A 24,968-nucleotide genomic window follows, 5' to 3' on the forward strand; every position below is an offset into this window, starting at 1 on the left:
GACCTGATAAGTTCCTTTTAATTAACAGTGCATTTTGAGAACCTCCCTGCTCTGGAGATTAGTACATCTTGATATCTATTTGCCATTTGTGCAACCTCCTAACAAGCAAGAAATTCATATTTTATTAATAGGCCAATTTCTCCCATTGTGATAGATCATTATTTGCCATATTTATTTTTGAAAGCTATGGACATCTTTGAATGTTTTATCCAATATACGTATTGTTTATGCATTTGTCTTTTCTTTAAGAATCATTAACCCTTTATCTGCAGCTTGCATGTATTAGAATACATTGCAAGCCCCATTTTTTGTTATCTCGTCAGCTCAATTCTTGTGGGTCCAGCATCCAGCTGTCTCTGAATGGTCACCTAAGCTCAAATCTGACTTGAAGACATTTGAGCTTTGATGAGCACTCAAGAGGAGAGAGAGACTAGATTGAGTCTGACTTCTGTGACAGGGAGCCGGATGTAAGGCTAGAGAGTGAACAGAATTAAGCAGCTTACAGTGTATTGTATTGCATACCTTACTGCACTCAGAGTCCATTCTAGTTGCTTGTCTAACAATACCGGCACAGCAGCCTGAACCTGTACATGTATTACATTTTCCTAGGTGGTGCTTGTCATTCTTTGGTGTAAAGTGACTGTCTCCACATTTAGCACTCCTCCATCTTTCACGAGTGTTTCTAACCACTTAAAGAAGCAGACAATTTTCATTTTTGCCCTTTTGTATTTACCTCCCTTTCTGCAAAAAGCCATAACTTTTCAGTTTTCTGTCGACAAAGCCATACAATGGCTTATGTTTTAATTATGTTATAATTTTACCATGTAATGCACTGAGAATTGGGAAACAAATAGAATGCTGGGGGCGTGACTAAGTTAAAAAAAGAACCATGCCGGAACTTGAGTGGCAGTGACTGATCCCAGCAAACTGCTGCCCCTATCCCTAAATCCTATGATATTTAATGCATTCACCTAAGGGGTGCTTCACACACAGCGAGCTTGCTGCCGAGATCGCTGCTGAGTCACGCTTTTTGTGACGCAGCAGTGACCTCATTAGCGATCTCGCTGTGTGTGACACTGAGCAGTGATCTGGCCCCTGCTGCGAGATCGCTGCTCGTTACACACAGCCCTGGTTCGTTTTCTTCAAAGGCGCTCTCCCACTGTGACACACAGATCGCTGTGTGTGACAGCGAGAGAGCGACGAAATGAAGCGAGCAGGGAGCAGGAGCCGGCATCTGGCAGCTGTGGTAAGCTGTAACCAAGATAAACATCGGGTAACCAAGGTGGTTACCCGATATTTACCTTAGTTACCAGCCTCCGCCGCTCTCACGCTGCCTGTGCTGCCGGCTCCGGCTCTCTGCACATGTAGCTGCTGTACACATCGGGTTAATTAACCCGATGTGTACTGTAGCTAGGAGAGCAAGGAGCCAGCGCTAAGCTAAGCGGTGTGCGCTGGTAACTAATGTAAACATCGGGTAACCATACCCGATGTTTACCTTAGTTACCAGTGTCCGCAGCTTCCAGACGCCGGCTCCGTGCAAGCGCAGCGTCGCTTGCACGTCGCTGCTGGCTGGGGGCTGGTCACTGGTCGCTGGTGAGATCTGCCTGTTTGACAGCTCACCAGCGACCATGTAGCGATGCAGCAGCGATCCTGACCAGGTCAGATTGCTGGTCGGATCGCTGCTGCATCGCTAAAGTGTGAAGGTACCCTTAGTCTTTAAGATAAACACATGGAATTATTTGTAATAAAACCATGTTAGTGATGCACATTGTATCATTTAAAACACAATGGGGGAGATTAATATCAAAAAACGACATGACAGGTTCCCTTTAAATTCTGCTGACAGTGGCGGACAGTGACATATATCGGCTTAACAGCAATGATCAGAGATCACTCCAGTTGCTCATATAAAAGACAGATGCCCGCTGTTTAACACATCTCCCGAGTCCATTCCATGCATCTGCATCAGCTCTAAGATGTAAGACTACTTCATGGGGCAGTTTATAGCCATAGAAGTCAGTCTTTAAATTTGTAGGCTTAGGCTACATTCACACTTCCGTCTTTTTGCATCAATCGCAATCCGTCGCCTTGAGGAAATATGTATCCTGCAATATATTTTGCAGGAATCCGTTTTTTCCCCATAGACTTTTATTACCGAAGGATTGCGACTAATGGCCTTGCGTTGCATCCGTCCTGCGACAAATCCGTTGTGGAGTGACTGACCGTCAGGCGGGAGCGACGCACAATGCAACATTTTTTGTGTGGGGCAGATTGTTTTTTTACTGTGATCATGCGCACTGTAAAAAATAATGATCAACTCTAAATTCAGTTCCAGTTCCTGGGGCCGGAATGATCAGCTGATTGGCCGGCGGCCAGCGTTTATAACCGATCAGATGATCGGCCAGCTTTTGTGAATGATCAGCTGATCGTCCGGCTTTTGTGAAAGATCAGCTGATTGGCCCGGCGGCCGGCTTTTGTGAACGATCAGCTGATGCCCTTTCAAACAGTAAAAAAAACAAACAACGGATCAGTTTTTTTTGCAGCATGAGTCACATCAGTTGTGCCACTGTCTACAACGCATCCATTGCATCAGTCACACAACTGATTGTGACTGATGCAAAAAAAGGAAGTGTAAATGTAGCCTAAAGCTGGTGTCACACACAGCGACAACGACAACGACGTCGCTGCTACGTCACCATTTTCTGTGACGTTGCAGCGACGTCCCGTCGCTGTCGCTGTGTGTGACATCCAGCAACGACCTGGCCCCTGCTGTGAGGTCGCCGGTCGTTGCTGAATGTCCAGCTTCATTTTTTCGTCGTCACTCTCCCGCTGTGACACACACATCGCTGTGTGTGACAGCGAGAGAGCGACGAAATGAAGCGAGCAGGAGCCGGCACTGGCAGCTGCGGTAAGCTGTAACCAGCGTAAACATCGGGTAACCAAGGGAAGTCCTTTCCCTGGTTACCCGATGTTTACGCTGGTTACCAGCCTCCGCTCTTGCTGCCAGTGCCGGCTCCTGCACTGTGACATGTGGCTGCAGTATGCATCGGGTAATTAACCCGATGTATACTGTAGCAAAGAGAGCAAGGAGCCAGCGCTAAGCAGTGCGCGCGGCTCCCTGCTCTCTGCACTGACATGTAGCTGCAGCACACATCGGGTTAATTAACCCGATGTGTACTGTACCTAGGAGAGCAAGGAGCCAGCGCTAAGCGCGGCTCCCTGCTCTCTGAACATGTAACACAGCGACGTTATGATCGCTGCTTCTGCTGTGTTTGACAGCTAAGCAGCGATCATAACAGCGACTTACAAGGTCGCTGTTACGTCACCGAAAATGGTGACGTAACAGCGACGTCGTTGTCGCTGTCGTTTAGTGTGAACCCAGCTTTAGGCCCACAAAAGACAGGCCTCATAGAGTCTGTTCCCATTTAATGAGGCGGTCTTGTTGCTGGAAGATAGGTTCCCACAATTTGATCAAACTGTCAACTAATTACCTCAATTTTATAGACCATAAAGCAATAAAATACTGTTAAAAATTCTTGTGCTTAATGTTCACATGTACCTTTGCGTGACCAAAGTGCGGTTGTATTAGTTTGTTTGCATGCTAGTGTAATGCACGTAAGATGCAGAAGGAAAATGAATGAACATTTGTATGAAACCCATTGCTGAAATTTGTTATATGACAACATATACAACATATTAAAACATACAAAGATGTCCATAGATTTTAGGTTAATATTAAATACAAATATGATTTCCTAGCATCTAAATGTATAAAGGGTAAGTAATATTTTTACTAACCAGTTTTATGATATGGCCAATGGAAAAATAAAAAGCCATTTTATTGGCTGGAGTCATGTACTTTCAAGTAAAGATACCTAACAAATCTATATAACCTATTAAGTGAGACCCTTTTTCCTGTAAAGATATATCATTCTGCTATGCGAGAGTTTTGGGACAGGTTTGAAAGCCATAGTTCTAAGCATTAGTATGGTGTTATGATAAAATCTCCAGTTTGTGTCCTAATTGCAAATTATAAGCTGTCAGCCATGCATCATGCACTGTTAATACTTCCGTGCAGCAGCGGTTTACGAGAAGTACAGACCAGTTAATCCAACAAGCAGAACGGATCAAACAGATAGGACGCATCTAGGCATCCCGAACATTATTTGATGTCATGGTGTTCACGCTCTAGAAACAATGTTGCATTTATTAGCTCAGAGCATTGTGAAGTAAATGTTTAATAACCCCATGATTTCCCAGTTTGATCAGAAATAGAAGCCTCGGAAATGAGTTTGAGTGTATGGTTGGTTGAAGAAAAGGTTAATCAAATTGTGTTCTTTTTTCATTAGAATAGTCTCCACAATACACTGAATCTCCAAAATGAACATCCTACTGGAATCTGGATTTGTGAAAACAAAGCAGAAAGCAAAGAGAAGATGGGACCATGCCTTTTACCAACGCACCTGGAGGCACAACTCCAATACCATCATCAACATCAAAATCTGAGAAGTCACTATCAATGATTCGCTGAGATCCTGTACAACAGCAAACCATAGGTGGTCATTTCATGGAGCACAGAGGGATATGCACACACTGAAAAGCAGACATGACGCTGACGCACAAGGTACTTACTTTGTAATTTTTTGCTAGAACTTTCTCCATGTACATGTCTCCTTGGCATGAAAGGTGATGGCTGAGGCAGAGGTAGTGAAGACTCATCATGCGTTTGCAGTTTATACCAGTGAGGTTCATCATCTAATAGTGCAGTCTCTAGCTCTATGAGAATCTAAGAGGAAAGGTACACCGTGAGAAGAGAATGCAAAAAAAGCCTTCCAGGAATCATGAGTTGTCAACACTATCAATATCGTCTACATAGCATCTGGTAATGGACGCACATGGCCTTTCATAGAAACATGCAGACTTCATCCACCGCGGTATCTACAGAAGCCTGATTGTTTTTAGTCACTAATTTGTGTAACAAAGCACAATATAATGATACAACATAAAGCAATACTTAAAGAGGTTGTCCACTTCTTTTACACTGATGGCCTCTCCTTATGATAGGTCATCAATGCCTGAGCCCAACACCTGGCACTGCTGATGATCAGCTGTCCCTGGTGCTGGCGGTGGCAAAAGTAAAATGTTCAGTTCTGAAGCTGCCCTGTCTTCTGATAGCGGCTGGGTACTGCACATTCACCTCTTGTTGATTAAAATGGGAGGCAGATGTGCAGATCCTGGCCATGGATGCTATCAGAAGATGGAGCAAGTTCATAACTGAGCATTTCCAGCTGCCTCCTGCACCAAAACTGCTGTCGGGAGGGGGGGTGCAGGCCATCAATGTAAAAGAAGTCGGCAACCTTTTTAAGGGATTAAAATTAAATACATGTGTTAAGAGCTAAAAATCGTGTTAGCAATTGGTTTTCATTACAAAGTTTGCACCGTCTGGCTTTTACAGGCTCTTTGTTTCCTTGCATAATCTAATTTGACTTGGTCTATGATCAAGCTCGGACTGGCCCTCAAGAGTATAGGTGAATCCCCAAATGAGCCTCAGTACAGTAGTAAGCTATTTACCCGCTCAACATGAGTAGTAGATGTCCCAATTGATTCATTGCATACACACAAAAGTAGAATTTTATCATTTATTTAACTAACTACCCAAAAAGTATTATATAAATGCATAGCTAAATTTGTGAAAAAGGGTAATTGTCACAAGGGTACCACGACGGAGAGTGGTCCCTTCTATTTCTGGTGTTAGGAGATCACAGCGCAGGGCTTCATACACACTTGCTCTGGTTAATACTGCTGGCCGTGCAGATTCTCCTTTTTCCGGCTAGGGCTAAGTAGGTTCTCTGGTCTCCTGAACTCTGAATGAAAGCAATAGCCAGCTTTTATCTATTGCTAATTAGCTCTGCTATAAAGACTTCCCTCCTAGCTCAGGTAATCGCTGGTGATGGTTTCTACTTTGCTTGCCTCTACGGGGAACTTGTGAGCTGTGGACCGGGAAGCCATTCGAGGAACATTTGCTGTGTGAAAGTTGTGTCAAGTTTTTCCCTTCCTTAATCCTTTTAGGTTTTTCCCCTATGGTCCATTCCTCATTATTACCTCTTGTCGTTTGGAGTGCTTTGTATGATTGTGTTTATATTACCCTTCTCTGTCTTTTCCTCTCTGTATCTTTAACCTACAGTGGGATTAGCATTCTTGCTGCCCTGAGCACTATACAGGATTGAGTCCGGGGAAAGATAGGGATAGGCACGTGATGGGCGACGAGGTGAAAGAACCCATATAGGGACGTTAGAGGATGCAGGGATCAGCCTCACGTCAGTTTAGGAGGTGACCCTGCTCCTCTTTCCCTAGCGCCAGGGTCCACCGTTGTATCACCTACCTTGAGTGTTGCGACACTCGCTGAGGGTTCCAGTGTATCTGGCAGAACCCCGGTAGTCACTACATAACAGTAATGTAATATTTGATGTAGATGAACAGTTTGCCTACAGAGTCAAAGATATTGGTGGACCCTGGCCATGCCAGTCCCAACACAGTGTATAGTCATTAATCAGCTGAGAGGAGCTTATAAAAAGACAATTAAGAATTACAAACTTCCAGAAAGGCATAGTCCGCTGACTGATAAATTCTTAGTTAACTCATTCGGCAGTCAGCAATAGACAGGCCGTAGAAGACAAACTGTGCAAAAGTTTAAATGTAACCAAACTGCAAAAATTATTTGAACAAAAATTAATGTTAATTTAAAATATCCAGAAATGTCAAGTTTGGAGGCTTTGATGTCACCTAATATCATATTGAAGATGATGATGTTTTTTTAAGTTCTTGTTCTTTTCATCTTGCAAAATGTTGCTTTTAAAATGGACTAAAATCAATCATGCCATCTAGGGTTAAATTTCTACCTTGGATTTTATTAAAATATGTCATTAAGAGAGAAGGAAATGTGAGGTTGCAAAATGAAGTTATGTCAGACATAATACGTGACACCATCTATACAACCGTTGTACTTGCTGCATTGGACCATTCCATAGTCGTTCAACAGAGGAGCCAGAAGCATATCTCTTCTGTAATACCGCCATTAGCTCTCTATTCAGCTCTCCCTTAAACTCTCTACATTCTCCACTGCCTTTCCCTTCTCAATAGTTTGTATAATGTATGTTATTGCCCGGCCTTGCTGTCTCAGTTTCCTATATAGTGTAATTATGTGTTTTGTAAATGGCAGATTGTAAAGGATCACAGCGTGGAACAGGACATCATTGCTCAGATTTGTTTAGGTTCAGGATGTAAGAATGATTTTTTTTGTCTGATTTGGCAATTGGAGCAGAAAGAATATTTCTTTAGGGAAATGACCAAAGGGACATTTTGAAATAAGGGTCCATTTATACTGTGCAATGCTGGTCGGCGGTGGTTTAAAAGGAATTTGTGGCCAGGATTTTGCTACCTCATCTATGAGCAGCATGATATTGAGCTCTATAGAGATCCTGCATCCAACAATGTATCACTTAATTTATTGTGTGCAGCAGTTGTGACACAATCAGAGTTCTAAATTTAGCAGAGCTCAGAAGACTAACCTCACCCACACCAGCTTCTGCGTGTACATTGTCTATTGACAGTGAGCTGCATATGACAGGAAGGGCTGTGGTCTGACTAGGTCTCATGGGCTGCTGTAGTCCGAGCAGTGATAACCTCCTGGTGATAAAACTTTCATTATAAGTAAACAACAGCACATGGCTTGAAATGTGGCACATTGCTGAATTCAGTGTTTTAACCCCTACATCATGCTGTGCTCAGATTACAAAGGAAAAACCTGCTGACATATTCCCTCTGAAAGTCTGTTTACACAAGCTGACTCCAGAAATGTGCACTGTATGATCAGAAATACATTGTTCAGTGCACTAAGACTGCCGCTGTTCTTGGCAAGTCCTGTTTACACACAACGTTGCACTGCCAAGAAGGATGATCTTGTGTGCAGCACAAAAAATCATTCCACCTGACAAATGAACATTTTGTTCATATGTCAAGTAAACGGCAGCCTGTTTACACTGAACTATAATCATAAAACAAGCAATTCTAGGAATAGCTAAATGTAAATATACCGAGTGCTCTGGAGGAACCATACGCGAAGAACATGCAGAATCTTCATTGGAATTATCATTCATTAATGAATTATTATTTTCAAGTCTAAAGAAATCTGTAGGATAATTACAACGCTGCAATCGTGGATAGTTGTAAAGCGGGTGACATAAGTATTGAACAAGTTACTAATTTTCAAAGTAAATATATTTATAAAAGTTCTATTGACATGAATTTCTCAATAGATGTCGGTAATAACCCATCCAATCCATATAGCCAAAGACATCAAACTGTACATAAATTATGTAATAATGAGAAGTGACACAGGTAAAAAATATTGAACATATGAAGAAAGAGAAGTATGAAAAGTCATGGAAAGTGATGACATCAGCTGAAATCTATCAGTAATTAGAAAGAATTCCTGCCACTTAGTGAAATGTCTGCTCATTCTACTGATCATCTATCAAAAGCTGTCTCATTACTAAGGTGCAACACAAGGAACATCTCATGATGAGTAAAACCAGTGACCTATCTCAAGACTTTTGCAGCCTTATTGTTGCAAAACATACTGATAGCATTTGTTACAGAAGAATTTAGAAAACTACTCAAGGTTCCATTGACCACTGTTGGGGCCATAAACTTGAAGTGGAAAGTACATAATTTCCTCATAAACCAGCCACGACCAGGTGCTCCCCACAAGATTTCAGACATAGGAGTGAAAATAATTATCAGAAGAGTTGTCCAAGAACAACCCGTGGAGAGGTACAGAGATCTGGAATCAGCTGGTACAATTTTTCAACGAAACCTCCATGGCCTGTATGCATCCTCACCACGCAAGACTCCATTGCTGAACAAAAAGCATGTTCAAGCACATTTAAAGTTTGCTTATCAACATTTGGAGAAGTCTGTGAAATACGTTTAATATAGTCTGGTCAAATGTGATTAAAATTGAACTTTTGGGATGCTATAATACACACATGATTGTACAGTCATGGCCAAAAGTTTTGAGAATGCTACAAATATTAATTTTTACAAAGTCTACTGCTTAAGTTTTTCTAATGGCAATTTGCATATACTCCAGATGTCATAAAGAGTGATCAGCTTAACAGCAATTACTTGCAAAGTCAATATTGGCTAAGAAAATAAACTTCAACCACCCAAAACACATTTCAACATCATTGCATTCCTGCCTTAAAAGGAGCAGCTAACATTGTTTTAGTGACTGTTCCATTAACACAGGTGTGGGTGTTGATGAGGACAGAGCTGGCGATCAATCAGTCATGATTAAGTAAGAATGACACCACTGGACACTTTAAAAGGAGGCTGGTGCTTGGTATCATTGTTTCTCTTCAGTTAACCATGGTTATCTCTAAAGAAACACGTGCAGCCATCATTGCTCTGCACAAAAATGGCCTAACAGGGAAGAGTTTCGCAGCTACAAAGATTGCACCTCAGTCAACAATCTATCGCATCATCAAGAACTTCAAGGAGAGAGCTTCCATTGTTGCCAAAAAGGCTCCAGGGAGCCCAACAAGGACCAGCAAACGCCAGGACCGTATCTTAAAACTGTTTCAGCTGCAGGATCGGACTACCAGCAGTGCCGAGCTAGCTCAGCAATGGCAGCAGGCTGGTGTGAGTGCTTCTGCACGCACTGTAAGGCGGAGACTGCTTGAGCAAGGCCTGGCTTCAAGGAGGGCAGCAAAGAAGCCACTTCTCTCCAGAAAAAACATCAGGGACCGACTGATATTCTGCAAAAGGTACAGGGAGTGGACTGCTGAGGACTGGGGTAAAGTCATTTTCTCAGATGAATCCCCTTTTCGATTGTTTGGGACATCTGGAAAACAGCTTATTAAAAGAATATAGATGAGAAAAAGAGGTGAGCGCTACCACCAGTCTTGTCTCATGCCAACTGTTAAGCATCCTGAAACGATTCATGTGTGGGGTTGCTTCTCAGCCAAGGGAATCGGCTCACTCACAGTCTTGCCTAAAAACACAGCCATGAATAAAGAATGGTACCAGAATGTCCTCCAACAGCAACTTCTCCTAACTGTCCAAGAGCAGTTTGGCACCCAACAATGCCTTTTCCAGCATGATGGCGCACCTTGCCATAAAGCAAAGGTGATCACTAAATGGCTCATGGAGCAAAACATAGAGATTTTGGGTCCATGGCCTGAAAACTCCCCAGATCTTAATCCCATTGAGAACTTGTGGGCAATCATCAAGAGACGGGTGGACAAACAAAAACCAACAAATTCTGGCAAAATGCAAGCATTGCTTTTGCAAGAATAGACAGCTATCAGTCAGGATTTTGTCCAGAAGTTGATTGAGAGCATGCCAGGGAGAATTGCAGAGGTCCAGAAGAAGAAGGGTCAACACTGCAAATATTGACTTGCTGAATTAACTCATTCTGTCAATATAACCTTTTGGTACTCATAATATGATTGCAATTATATTTCTGTATGTGATGTAAACATCAGACAAACACAATTAAAAACCAGAGGGCAACAGATCATGTGAAAATATAATTTTGGTGTCATTCTCAAAACTTTTGGCCATGACTGTAAGCTAAAAGGCACTGCATATCACCCTAAAAACACCATATTAACAGTGAAGTTTGGAAGTAGGAACATCACGGTGTGGGCTATTTTTCAGTTTCTGGCATAGGCAAACTTCATGTAATTGAAGGAGGGATGAATGGACAAATGTACTGAGACATTCTTTATAATCTGCTGCTATCTAACAGTATGATGAAGTTGAAATGAGGGTTGACATTTCAGTAAGACAATGATCCCAAACACACAGCCAAGGAATCTCTTAATTGGTTTCACAGAAAAAAATAAAGATGCTAGAATGGCCCTCCAATGATTCCTGTAGAAAGTTTATGGAAGGAACTAAAGCTCAGAGTTCATAGGAGAAGCCCATGCAACCTTCAAGATTTGAAGAGTGTTTGTGTGGAAGAACGGGCCAAAATCACACCACACCTGAGTAATGCAAGCGACTAGTTTCCCCATACAGGAGGCATCTGGAGGTTGTCATAACGAAGAAAGGCTTTAGTTTTAAGTATTCCGTAGATTTCAGTAAGCTTGTTCAATACTTTTTGACTGTGTCATTTCTCATTATTACACATAACTATATGGACATCTATGGTTTGCTTTCTTTGCCTGTTTGGATTTGATTGGTTCTAATTGATATCTGGTGAGAAATTCATGTCAATAGCACACTTACAAATATATTTACTTAGAAAATTGGTGAAGTGTGCAATACTTATTACACCTGCTGTATAGACTAAGTTAGTAGAAACCAAAGCTACTAAACTATCAAATCATAAAAGGGGCAATAATGGAATAAATTACTGATGTTTCAAAATGAAGTCTCCTCGCTAATAGACATTGTCCAGACACAGTAATCCAATCCAGAAATTAAACTCATGAAAAAAAAAATCTAATATAGAAAAAAACATAGCTCTTATTCAGTATATGATAATTCTTTGGCTATATTAACTAACTGTACTTTGTATTCATTCATTGAATCATTTTGTTATTAAAGCCAGAAGAGTTTAGGCTTTTATATCAGGGCACTTAGTAATAAGAAAATAACTTCCAGCAATGTTTCAGATCATTGAACGGTTATATATTCTAATTAGATTGTATTGATTTAGGCTTCTGATGTATGACTGTGTGTATGAATAAATAGTTTTTTCCATGATGCCATATTTATTAGATATATTAGCTATAGCAGTGACGTCTGCTGACTACAAGAACACATTCACATGGCAGTGTCTGTTGTGGGAGAGCTCCGGGTGCATAAATCAGACAGATACACAGGCGCCTATGCATCTTATCTCTGTCAAGCTGGTATATATAGATTTTTTATTTTTTTTAATTTAAGCTTTATGAACGGACTCCATACAGAAGCATCCAATAAAACTATATATACGTATCCCATGTACCTCATTTAATATCGGAGCCTACGGAGAGTGTATGACACTGGATGGTTATCAGCAGCACATGTTGGAGGAATCCATCATAGGAAACAAATGAAGTGTGAATTGACCCTTAAATACTATCACCACTTCCAACCCCACACAGAGGCCCCATAACATTTACTGATCAAGTATGGATGATATACAGTATAACTATTAGGCCAGAGTCACACTTGTGAGTGACTCGTGCGGGTCCAGCATCACATCACCCAGCACAGCCTGCCACTCTCCGGACAGGAGCGGACCGGCTGCATGTATTTCTATGCAGCTGAGGAGATCCTGTCCGGCGAGCATCAAGCCATGCCGACTGACCCGCTGGACCCGCACGAGTCACTCGCAAGTGTGACTCTGGCTTTACATATGACCACAAATAATTTGGATTATGACCCTGAATGATTGACAGAGTCCTTACCATAGTAAATTGCTCAGAACCCTAAATCCCATGTAAATCAATAGAAAACTAAAAACTGCTGATTCTTGTATTAAGATAAGTCTGATCTTTTAGTGTTAGGACATGTTCACACATGGGAAAATGCTGTGTTTTTTTCACTACACTTTTTCACCATTTTTCCAGCACCAAATTTAGCATTTTTGCTACTTTTGATATGTGTTTCCCTTTTTCGGATGCATTCTGGTATGGCTTTTTTTTAATGCTTTTTCTTATTTAGTGTAAAAATGCTGCAGTTTTGCAATTAAAAATACAAGTGTAATTTTAAATACATTTTTGAGGTTCCCCATAGAAGTTTAGAACTAAAAAAAATACACATAGGCATCTTTTTCGGGTTTTCAGAGCAAAAACGTAGCAGAATCTCTAAGTTTTTGAGAAGGATTTTGAGAGTTTCTGCTCAGTATCTGCTACAAAAACTGCTTGAAAAGCTCTGTGTGCACAAAAAAGCACAGTTGTGCATCATCTAAAAGACATAGTGGCCTTGAGTTTTAATGAAATCACATCCAATTAATCCCAAATGTAAAAGGCAGTTGATTTTTTGCACAAAACCCGCAGCCCTCACACTATGGGAACATGGCTGTATACAGAATTGAGGCCAGCCTCACACAGATGTAGAGGACATGTCCATATTCTACACATAAATTACAAGTAGGCTGTTTGCTTAATGAACTGAAAGGAATACCTCTCCAAGGAATTCGCTTTCCTCTTCTTGCACTCTTGGCTGATCCCATACAGTTATTTCTAACATTCGCTCCCTAAAATTTTTCCGATGCACATGGGAGTAAACAAATGTTTGGTTCCATTTTGGTTCGGAGCTTTTCTTCACTGTTTTGGTCCTCCGCTTACTTTTATCGCTGTCAAAAGATAGAGTACAGTTACCCTCTGCCATCTAGTGGCTATTTGTAGGATTGCAACCTGGTTTTTACTGTTAGGTCACATCATTTATGACTTCTGCCTGGTTGTTAAATGGATTGTCCCCTTTGAGAAATATTTTTCCTATAAGCTCTGTTTGTAGTAAAAAACAAAAAAAAACGCTTTCCTTTTTTTACTCTGCCCAGGTCCAGCACTGAGTCCCCGCCACTGCTTTAGTGTCTGCAGCGCTAATATCATGTTGCCAGTACGCCAACCAGTCAGTGAGTGCAGCAGCTCCAAGCAGCTTATGCCATCTATATCGACAGAACTACTGATTATTGTCGGACGTCACATCAACAATGGATACGGGGAACAGAGACTCAGAGCTAAACTCAAGGAAGGCTTTTTTTTTTTGTACTACTAATGAAGCTTAAAAAAATTGCTGAAAGCGGACAACACCTTTAAATCTGTGACATAACAATTGTCTTCATAAAAGGTAATCTCCACATTATAATAATATAATAAACATGCAACAAACAAAAAAAGATCCATAAATAATAAAAAAAAAAACTTTCATTACGTAGCACCATTAGTTGTTGCAACACTTTACCTTCTATCCGGAAGAAAATACATTTTTACATAGGGATTCCTGGGGCGCCCATCTGGCCTCGGTGGGAGATCTATTGCTTGTAGCACAGTGACTATTAGATGATGTTCTACTTTATCATACAATAATTTTACCTAAAGAAAATGAAATATAATTAGTGTCAGTGTAATAGCAGTTTCTTAATAATATACATAGTGCTAAATTACATGGGACACGGTTCTCCTCCCTCATGCATAAAAGTCTTCTACAAAAAGTGTTTTCACCAATCAGATGCCAAGCTTCAGTTTTTCAAAAGTAGGTTTCACAAAATAGGAAAGAATCTAATTGGTTGTAATTAGTGATGAGCGAGCACTACTATGCTTGGGTGCTTGGAATGCGTAACAGTTAGTGGTGAGTGAGCGCTACTATGCTCGGGTGCTTGGAATGCGTAACAGTTAGTGGTGAGTGAGCGCTACTATGCTCGGGTGCTTGGAATGCGTAACAGTTAGTGATGAGTGAGCGCTACCATGCTCGGGTGCTTGGAATGCGTAACTGTTAGTGATGAGTGACCAATACCATGCTCTGGTGCTCGGAACTCGTAAAAGTTAGTGAAGAGTGAGCACTAACATACTTGGGTGCTTGGAATGTGTAACTGTTAGAGATCAGTGAGCACTACCATGCTCTGGTGCTCGGAACTCTTAACAGTTAGTGATGAACGAGCGCTACCATACTCTGCTGCTTGGAAGGCATAAAAGTTAATGACGAGCGAGCACTACCATGCTCGGACCTCGCACTATCATGCTCGGGTGCTTGGTAGTCGTAATGAGCAGTCAGACGCTCGGAAGGGCGCGACTCGCGTACCTGAGTATAGTTGAAGTCAATAGGGAACTTGAGCATTTTTCATTTTTCAAAGAGATCTTCAAGAAAAATGTGCGAGTTCACCATTGACTTCCATTATACTCGGTACATAAGTCACGCCCATCCGAGCGTTTGACTGCTCGTTATGAGTACCGTGCATCGGCGCATGCTTGCTCATCACTAACTGTTAGGAGTTCCAAGCATCTGAACATGGTAGTGCTTGCTCATCGCTATTGTAATGGCCAAGAATTTGTCTTTATAATGACAACATCACCACCTCCAAGCGACGTCCCAACTAAAATATAGTCATGGGTAAAATGGTTTAAAAAATCTCTAAATTGTAAGTATTGATATTTTGTGGTACTGTGGCACAAAGTGGCATCATTATCAGCAAAACCTGGACGGCCATGGTATTTTTCATTTTTGTGCTTTTGTTTTGATTTCCCCATTTTTAAAGAGCTATAACTTGTTTATTTTCCCATCCACATGGCAGAATAAAGGCTTATTTTTTGTGTGGCAAAGTATCGCTTTAAATGCCCCTATTTATTTTAACATATAATATAAAAATTCCATGTCCGGTAAAATGGTGAAAAATTTGTTTTGTTTTTCCGGAGATCCATACCATTTTTTATTTTTCAGCCAATGGGGCTGTTTGATGGATTATTTGTGCAGAGAGCTAATGTTTGTATTGATTAATATTGGAGTACGTACGTTTTGATTGATTTTTATCGTACTTTTTGGGTTGAGTGTGAAAACTGAAAAAAATCGCCATGTGTGATGTTTTCATTTTTTTCCTTCATTTTGGCAACGTATGGGATTAATATTTTTAGTTTCATTAGTTTTAGCAATTTTGCATGTGGCAAAACCAAATATATATATATTTCTGTATTTTAAACATTTGGCTACTTACATTTGGGGAAAAAGAGATTGGTTTAAAATTTTAGATTTTTTTATATGTTTTTGACATTTATTTTATTAGTCCCTAAAGAAGACCAATGTCTACCATGACAACCTATCGGCACCCCATGATCAAAAACCGATGTGTTACCATGGCAGCCATCTTGGCGACCTTTTAAATGCCTCTTAATATATTGGCACTTACGAAGTTAAAGCTAGGGCTATTTCTGGTTGCAACAGAATCTATCAGGTGCTGGCAATGTAATGCAGCCAGAAACCATGCTATACGGGGCTATATAGTGATAGCGCACAGTTATGGTACATGTACTGTGGAAGTCGCTCAGCGGTTAAAATGGTTTCTAATGAACAACAGAATAGCTGATAAAGGTACGATTGCTTTGGCCTGACTGCAAGGATTCCTATCGATCAGAACAGGGAGCTCAAAGTTTCCTGTGTGAACGGAGTGGTAGTGAGCATGTGCGACCACTCTCTGTGGGAGTGCTAGCTGCACATGCTCACTACTGCACAACTCACACATGGATGAGCAGCCAGAGATCATGTATTTATCATCACTACGGTGGACAGGTTAAGAATGTTGTTTATAGGACAACACCTTTAAAGATGTATTCCCATCTCCAAGATCCTATCCCAACATGTAGTAGGTGTAATAATAATAATAATATTAGCAAATACCTCCAATTATAAATGTACTATGGTACTTCTAATTCACTATGTTGCTTACCTCATGTTCAGGGCATTGCAGGACCTTAGGTATCCATGGTTATGACTATGAGCAATTAACTAATTAACTGTGACTATATGCGTGATCGTAACCATGGATATCTAAAGTCCTGCAATGCCCTCAACATAAGGTAAGCGACAGTGAATCAGGAGAACTATACTACATTTATAACTAGAGGTATTTGATAATATTTTTATTATTACACCAATTACATATTGGGATGGGACCTTGGAGATGGGAATACCTCTTTAATTCTAGGAAATTATCCTGGAACTAGTGTTATGGGAAAAAAAAATGTATAGAAAATGTAGTCCTACTTTGAAACACCGCTCAATATAAACAGCCCTTTATTCACCCTTGCAAGGTGTCAGAAGCCTTTTTTTCTGCCTGACCCTAATGGATACTGAAAAATATTATATACATTAAGGATTACGTCTTAGCAATGAAAGTCAAAGGCAGATGAATGAAGCTGCTTCTAATTAAAAGCAGTTTGTGATGGTCATAATGGCCATGTGAAGCCTTGGTAGAAAGCCTTGCTCTTCGGCTGAGACTCTCAGGATGCCTTCGTGTCCATTAGAAGGTGAAGAATGCAGGGAACATAAGGCACAGCAGGAAGGCATTTTCTCCTACAGACAATGGTGGACTGTAATGTACAAGTTACTTTATGGAGATAATATAAGCATCATGGGAATAGATTACATGGCAGATAAAAAAAGAAGAATTATTCCAGGACATTTCCGCTGAGTGAAGATCGTTCAGATTGTTAGATGGGCTAATCAATGTACATATAATCATTTATAATTCAGATGGCAGGACAGAGGCACCACCTCAGGACTGTACACCGAGCACAAGAGTGAATGAATCATCCCCATGGCTGCCATGGGTATCATGGAGTACATTAATGCTGCGTACATCAGTGGCTCTACCCTGCACAATATACACAGTGCTAATCTCCACGGGTCACCAGGCTGGGATTACACTGCTTCTCCTCTACAAAAGATAGGGATTAGGGATGATCGAATACCTCAAATATTCGGCTAAGCCCACATTCGACGAATAGGTCGCCACTAATCGACTATTTGCGAATATTTGATGCGCAATGTAAGTCTATGGGAAACCGAATAGTTGCCAAATAGCAACTATTCGGGCTTCCCATAGACTTACATTGCGCATCGAATATTTGCATAGCGGCGACCTATTCGCCGAATATTCGCAAAGCCGAATATTGCCGAATATTTGTGATATTCGATCATCCCTAATAGGGATGCAAGTTCCAGGACCTGGTTACGGGTTTGGGGAATGTCATAAGGTTTTTATTGTGAATCAGCTCCAGCCAAAAGGGAATCACCTGGGTTTTGCTACTTAAGCTGAATGTAGCATAAGGTAGGGGCAGAGACCCTGACTCTGATTGGGCTGCTTGCTGTAGTTTTTATTAAAGCACTCATTTATCACTAGAGGACTAGTAGTTATGTCATGTTGTCCTCAATGTTCATGAGCTATGTATAGCCCCGCCCCGACCACTGATTGGCAGCTTTCTGTCTATACACAGTATACACAGAAAACTACCAATCTTTGGTAGTGGGACTATCATTTGCAACTACAGCCTCTTGTAACAAAAAGTTGAGGGGATTTCTGAAAATCGCTAAGACTCCCAGCGATCTCCAGTTCAGTAAAGCCCAACTTGAGTAGAGCAGAGATGCATATTCTCTGTCTCCCATCCATGCATTGTCAATGGGATTGGTGGAAAAAGATGAGGACTATACTATGCTTTCTATGGCACAGCCATAGAGAATAAATGGGGCAGAATTCAAGCATGCCCATCAAAGCTGTATTCAAAAAAGGTCTGCAGAGCTCCATTCTCGGGATCACAGGGGGTCCTATCCTAAGGATTCCGGTTTTGGCAAAACCCTCTTAAGGCTATGTGCGCACTTTGCGTTTTTTCATTTGTTTCCGCAGTGTTTTGAACTTCAGCGTTTTAATGCCAAAATGCATGCATTTTGATTTTCAAGCAAAGTCTATAGGAAATTGTGATTTGTTGTGCGCACAGTGCTGTTAAAAACGCAGCGTTTCAGTTACAGAAAATTTGGCAAAAACTCAGTGTTTAAAGAAGCAACAAGTCAATTATTTTTGTCATTTTGGCAGTGTTTTGCTAACATTAGAGTCAATGTGACCTTTCAAAACGCATCCAAAATCAAAATACCAGCATTTAATATGCTTTTTGGACAAAATAAACGAATGCGTTTTTGACTTTATAATAAGGGCATGATATATCCCATCATACACACACATAGTCCGACAATTAAATTAATGAAAAGCCATAATTTAACGTTATTTTATGCATAAATATTATAAAACAGTTATAATTTTAAGAAAATAATCTATTTTGTGCATGATTTTAATCATGATATTTGTTATAATTTTTTCCCATTTTTTTCATACTGTTTGGATGTTTAACCCCTTCACGACCGGCCGATTTTTCGCTTTCCGTTTTTTTTTTATTTTGCCATTCTTTTTCTGAGAGACGTAACTTTTTTATTTTTCAGTCAATATGGTCATGTGAGGGCTCATTTTTTGTGGAACGAGCTGTACTTTTAAATGAAACCATCAGTTTTACCATATAGTGTACTAGAAAACGGCAAAAAAATTTCAAATGCAGAAAAATTGCAAAAAAAAGTGCGATAGCACTATGGTTTTTGAGATATTTTATTCACTATGTTCACTATATGGTAAAGTTGATGTGTGGGTGTGATGCCTCAGGTCAGTGCGAGTTCGTAGACACCAAACATGTATAGGTTTACTTTTAGATAAGGGGATAAAAAAAAATCGAAGTTTGTCCGAAAAAAGTGGCGTACGTTTTACGCCATATTCCGTGACCCGTAGCGTTCTCATTTTTCGGGATTTATGGCTCAATGACGGCTTATTTTTTGTGTCTCGAGCTGACGTTTTTAACGGTACCATTTTTGCGCAGATGCTACGTTTTGATCGCCTCATTGCATTTTGCACAAAAGTTGTGGCGACAAAAAAACATCATTTTGGCGTTTGGAATTTTTTTGCCGCTACGCCGTTTACTGATCAGATTAATTGATTTTATATTTTGATAGATCGGGCATTTCTGAACGCGGCGATACCAAATGTGTGTATATTTTTTATTTTTTTAACCCTTTAATTTTCAATGGGGCGAATGGGGGGTGATTTGAACTTTTAGGTTTTTTGTTTGTTTTTTAATTTTTTTAAAACTTTTTTTTAACTTTTTTTTTTTATTTTACTACTTCCCCTAGGGGGCTATTGCGATCAGCATTCCGTTCGCTCTGCAGTATCTGCTGATCACAACTACAAGGCTGTAAACAGCAGATACGTTCTCTTTCTCCTTTTCTGTGCCGCTGGCACAGCGAAAGTGAAAGCAAGTCAGGTGTAGTACAGGAGTCATCACATGACCCTGTGCTACCATGACAACTATCGGAAGTCACGTGATCGCGTCATGTGATTTCCGGTATCGGGCGGTAAGTAAATGTTTACCGCGATCGCGCTTATAATGGCGCTGTCACATATTGACAGCGCCATATAAGGGGTTAAACGGCACGAGCAGATAACGATTCTGCTCGTGCCTAGCAGGCACACATCTCAGCTGTGAAAATCTGCTGAGATGTGTGCCGATCCCAGCATGACCGCGGGCAGTAACATTATGACCGCAAGGACGTAATTTTACGGCCCGCGGTCGTTAAGGGGTTAAACTTTATTTAGCAGTGTATTTGTATTCGAAACGCATCTGACTTTAAGCAATGAAAAAGCATGTAAATCGCGGTAAAAACACGGCCAAAACGCGGTAAAAACACAAGCGTATTTATAGCATTTTTGTAGTCAAAACCAAATTTGACAAAGACAATTTCTGCCAGAGGATGCGTTTAGAACTGCAAGAAACTCAACGCAAAGTGCGCACATAGCCTTAGATATTGCTATTCTCCTGCCATAATCTTACATCTTTGTAAAGTCTTGAAATTAAAGATTATATCCTGTTGTGAGAGGCTATGAAATACTTACAGACAGCTGTCCTGGCAAGACCTGAGGTGCATCTTTAAGAGCTCCAGGACTAGTTGGAGATATAACAGAAATTGAAGGCCTATCCATCTTCTGAGATTCAAAGGAACTAGAACCTTGAACGACAAGTGCATTAAATGACTGGCACAATAAAACTGGACTGCACATAGACTCTAACATTGATAAGTGCCTGATCAAAATAGGGTGCTATGGATGCATTAAATAGAACATGTCTGCCTTTGTAAATACACAGCAAGAAGAAAAATGAACATATATTATAAGCTGGAAATTGAGAGGAATTTTAGCTCTACAGCATTTCAATCTCTACTGCTGCTTTTTGCTGCTGATTTAACCCATATAATGAAGAGCAAACATTTAAACATGCAGAATTTGCTTCCAATATTTTGCGTTTAGGGAGTATTCACACAAGGCAGATTTGTTCCGGAATTTTTCGGACATCTATTCCCTACGTGTGAATATCTCTGATTCTGCAGAATGTGGAAGGCTTTTTTCTGTGACAGATCCAGGATGTTTAGCATAGCAGACATTATTATTTTTTGCACTATACGTTCAGGGCAGAGACGTTGTAGTTCTCTTTATCAATCTTTTCTTTCTCTATGTGTTATAATATTTCCTTTGAATTAAAGCAAATTAATTCTGCACCATTGTACAACCAAAATGACGCAATGTGATCCACAGTTTTGCTCGCACAATGTTATTGCCACTATTAAAGAAACAAATGGCTGTAAAAGGAACCCCACATCCTTCTGCGGCACAGAGAACAGCCGGCTGACGCTCTAAGGTTAGTTCACGCACTTCTTCTGATGTGGATTGTTTTTCCTGGTTAATTAACGACTAAATACACTTTTTCATTCATTTTTGACTTAAAAAACGTATAAAAAAAAATCTCCCTTTTAATAACTCTTAGAAAATGTAACAAACAAATTACATGATGCACTACAATCGCATTTTCCCCAATCAAATTAATGGGAAGATTATGCAAGTGGATGTGAAGGGGTCAATGAAACCTGAGACAGAGCGTCCACTTACCTGCACTGATTATAGGGAAAAGTGCAGGGATTGTGTGTGTCTGAGCGCCCTCTAGTGGCTGATAATGTGTACTTTACTGCATTTTAGAGACTACATAATCAGGTGAGTAGGTCACTATACTGTGGCATGGTTTTTATGGGTCACTCTTCAGTAGTGCTGCTAGTAGTACTAGGAGCATTGTGGTTAGTCTATGGGGAGCCCTAGGACAAGTCAAAGATGGAGACTGAGTGACGTTTGATCACAGAGGATTAATGCGTCTTTGGAATTAGTTGGGTCATTGTGCCTTGTATTCACCATGGTATTGTTATGGCGACTCCAGGCTCTGTTCACACTCCAGAGTCTGGCAGGCAACTTGATGCATCTTAGTTGCTCAACCGGAGTCGAACGTCAACTATTTAGTGCTCTCTGGTCTTCAGTTTAACGGGAGTTAATTCCTGCTGGCTGGTAAACTGCTCCTGCGGTTGCAGGTTGCTGACGTCCTATCACAGACCCCTCTGCCATATAAAAAATCCTGGAACCTAGCCTCACATGCTGAAGATAGCTCTAGCGTTATCAGTCCTTGTGCGTGGTGACCCAATAGTTGGTGAACTGTTGCATGCTATTTGTTGTGCTGTGGAAATATCCTTGTCGTTTGTTTATTTCCTCCCTGTACTTTATTTCTCCCTGAGCCCGTATTGTCTCTTCCCCTGTGTGTGCTTGCAGTTAGTTTGAGCTTTGGTTTACTCCTGTCTGTCGGTATTTGTGGGATTCTTTACTCCTGTCCCAGCCCTCCCCGGGGGATGGGCGTTTTAGACCAGGGTTGTTCAGGAGCTAGGGCTACGCTGGCAGTCCAGACCTGGCTACCATCAAGCCTCTGAAATAAGGGATAATTTAGGGCCCCTAGTCTGAGGGCCAGTCTAAGTGCCTTCCTCCTGGTTACTGTGTCATACCCGCCACGGGTATTGAGGCAAATCAAGTACTCATAGCATTGCTGTCACTGTTTGGGGCGCTATCATAATTATAGGGAAACTTCATCTTTCCATAAATGTCTTCAGATAGCCTGGGAATAGTTCTAGGGGGAAAGTATATCATTCAGGAAATATAATCACTGTCCTTAGAAATATAAAACTAATAATTCGCTAAGCAAATGGTATAGTATCCAAATACAAAAAAGCCATTAAATTGTACATTAATAATAAAGAGCACCTACTAGATTCTAATGGAGGATGGGAGCTTTCAGGGATCCTTGGAATGTCACTGAAGTAAATAAAGAAAAGCAATGAACAAGAAAGAGAATATTACTACCATAAAAGAGCACTGGAGGCAACAAAAACAAAAGACGTACAGTATATGAAAGAACGCTAGGAGAGAAATCATATTACAGCATTCAATCCTTCACTTTGTGGAATAATTTCAAGGCTGCCAACACATGACGGTTGTAGACGACCATGGCACTTAGTATGAAAATAAATAAAACCATTTTATTGGGAGGTCGGCATTGGGACTCATGATTATGAGACAGCCATCATGCAGACAGCAGCAGACGCTCATCCTCAGAGACCCAGGCCATGACCAAGATGAACTGAAACATTGCCCGTCTCATGCTAAATGGATAACAATGCTGACCTCCCAAGAAAATCACTTTCCTTATTTACATGCCAAGTGCTGTGGTCGTCTACCATATATTACCGGCAGAGACACCTCCTAACAAGAGAATAATCAGAAACATCGATCAGGCAATCAAGGGCCCTGAAACTGAATGAAGCAATGATGGCTTCAGTCTGAAACTTAGTGCAATTTTAGAACTAAAGGTACCCATTAAAAATTGTTACAATACAATTTTCTGTGTCTAGCACCTTTAATTTGCATACAGAAAAAGATTGTTAGAAACAATGAATTTATTGATATATCTTAATTAAAGGAGTTGTCTACCCTTTTAATCAATTATTAAATGCAATTCCACGTGGTTGATATTAGAGGTATGGAGTGAAATCAGTAAGTTAATATTCATTATTTTGCTTTGTTTTTTTATTTTGTTACATGGAGTTTTGCACAAACTTCGTAGACTGTCATGGCGGCATTGGGCGCTGTTCAGATTGCAGATTCTGACACTTCACCCAATGGTGTCTGGGATCAACACAGGCAGACTCGGGCGTAGACCTATTGTGTAATGATTCACAGGTAGGCTAGCAAGAGTTAAGGTACCTTCACACATAGCAAGATCGCTAGCGAAATCGCTACATTTGACACATAGCAGCGACCAGGCCCCTTCTGTGAGATCCCTGGTCATGTCAGAATGGCCTGTACCATTTTTTGATCGTCGAGGTCCTGCTGGGTAGGATGCATTGATGTGTTTGACACCTTACCAACGACCTCGTTGACCACTCAGAGCTCAGAGCTCAGGGTCCCAACAACCACTGAGATTGTTATACAGGTCGCTACGGTCGCTGTATCATTGCTGCGTCGTTGGGAAGACCTGACTGTTTGAAATCTCACCAGCGACCACGTAGCAACTTACCTGCGATCCTTATCAGGTCGTATCGTTGTCAGGATCGCTGAAAAGTCGTTAAATGTGACGGGGACTTTAATCTCTGCTGGTCTGTTTGCTCCATGGTCACAAGATGTGGAGAGGCCTATCACATCTGCTCCCCTCCTATTTATGCTGGCTGAAACCTTCCACCCATGCCAGCTATAGGTTATTCTATATTGGTCTGTGTGGTGTGGTGTCCCAGACTCAAGGTCACTTTACACACAGAGATAAATCTTTGGCAGATCTGTGGTTGCAGTGAAATCATGGACATATTGTTCCATTTGTACACAGCCACAAACCTGGCACTGATTGTCCACAATTTCACTGCAATCACAGATCTGCCAAAGATTTATCTCTGTGTGTAAAGTGGCCTTTACTGTTGAAAATTGTGCTAATTGCTTGATGCGGCTGGTGAGTGTGTGTGCGGTTTACCCCTGTGGTTTTGTACTTCCTTTCTGCTCTTGTTTTTCATCCTGAATCTCTTATTATCTTATACCTTTGTGTGTGCGTGCTGTGTGAGTGTTTTGGTTTTTCCCCTGTCTGTCTTTGTATGTGGATTTCATCATACTTCTTTCCTGTCCCTCCCTGGGGGATTAAGATAAGGACTGGTCAGGAGCAGGGCCAGGAAGGAAACTCAGGCCTCTCCACCATCAGGAGTATCCTTGAGGTTAGGGATAGCTAGGGCTCCCAGCTTGAGGGACAGCTTAGGAGCCCCAATTCCCTGCTATCCCATAGTCATCGTGAAAGTGAGTTACTTTTTAAAGCAAAAATAAATTAAAAAATATAGTAATAATAAAAGAGGTGAACAAACCATATATATTTTTCTAAATCTAAAATTTTTAAGACCAGCCTATGTCAGACTTGTTCAGCATAGTGAGGCTGCCACAGTAAGCATTATTTCACAACGTGAAAGATTCCTTTTCCCCATGAATCACATAT

At 40.9% G+C, this 24,968-nt stretch overlaps 1 protein-coding gene across 16 annotated transcripts in view; it reads right to left on the reverse strand.

Annotated features, from left to right (window-relative positions):
- Positions 1-24,968, reverse strand: part of RIMS1 (regulating synaptic membrane exocytosis 1) — a 545,320-nt gene that overhangs the window by 250,140 nt on the left and 270,212 nt on the right. For 14 of the 16 annotated variants that reach the window (XR_012751649.1, XM_075340212.1, XM_075340215.1 and 11 more), the window contains 6 exons: positions 22,710-22,756; positions 20,474-20,586; positions 13,963-14,093; positions 13,183-13,354; positions 4,633-4,786; positions 4,464-4,535 (listed from right to left, as the gene is read on the reverse strand). Coding sequence is in view for 15 of the 16 variants with exons in the window: in XM_075340212.1 (XP_075196327.1) it covers positions 4,464-4,535; positions 4,633-4,786; positions 13,183-13,354; positions 13,963-14,093; positions 20,474-20,586; positions 22,710-22,756 (689 nt within the window). In the remaining variant the exon portion in view is untranslated. The remainder of the gene's footprint in view (positions 1-4,463; positions 4,536-4,632; positions 4,787-13,182; positions 13,355-13,962; positions 14,094-20,473; positions 20,587-22,709; positions 22,757-24,968) is intronic. The other 2 variants (XM_075340216.1, XM_075340218.1) reach the window with 1 other exon arrangement.

Source organism: Anomaloglossus baeobatrachus, chromosome 3, assembly GCF_048569485.1.
Source record: "Anomaloglossus baeobatrachus isolate aAnoBae1 chromosome 3, aAnoBae1.hap1, whole genome shotgun sequence".
Classification (NCBI taxonomy): Eukaryota; Metazoa; Chordata; class Amphibia; order Anura; family Aromobatidae; genus Anomaloglossus; species Anomaloglossus baeobatrachus.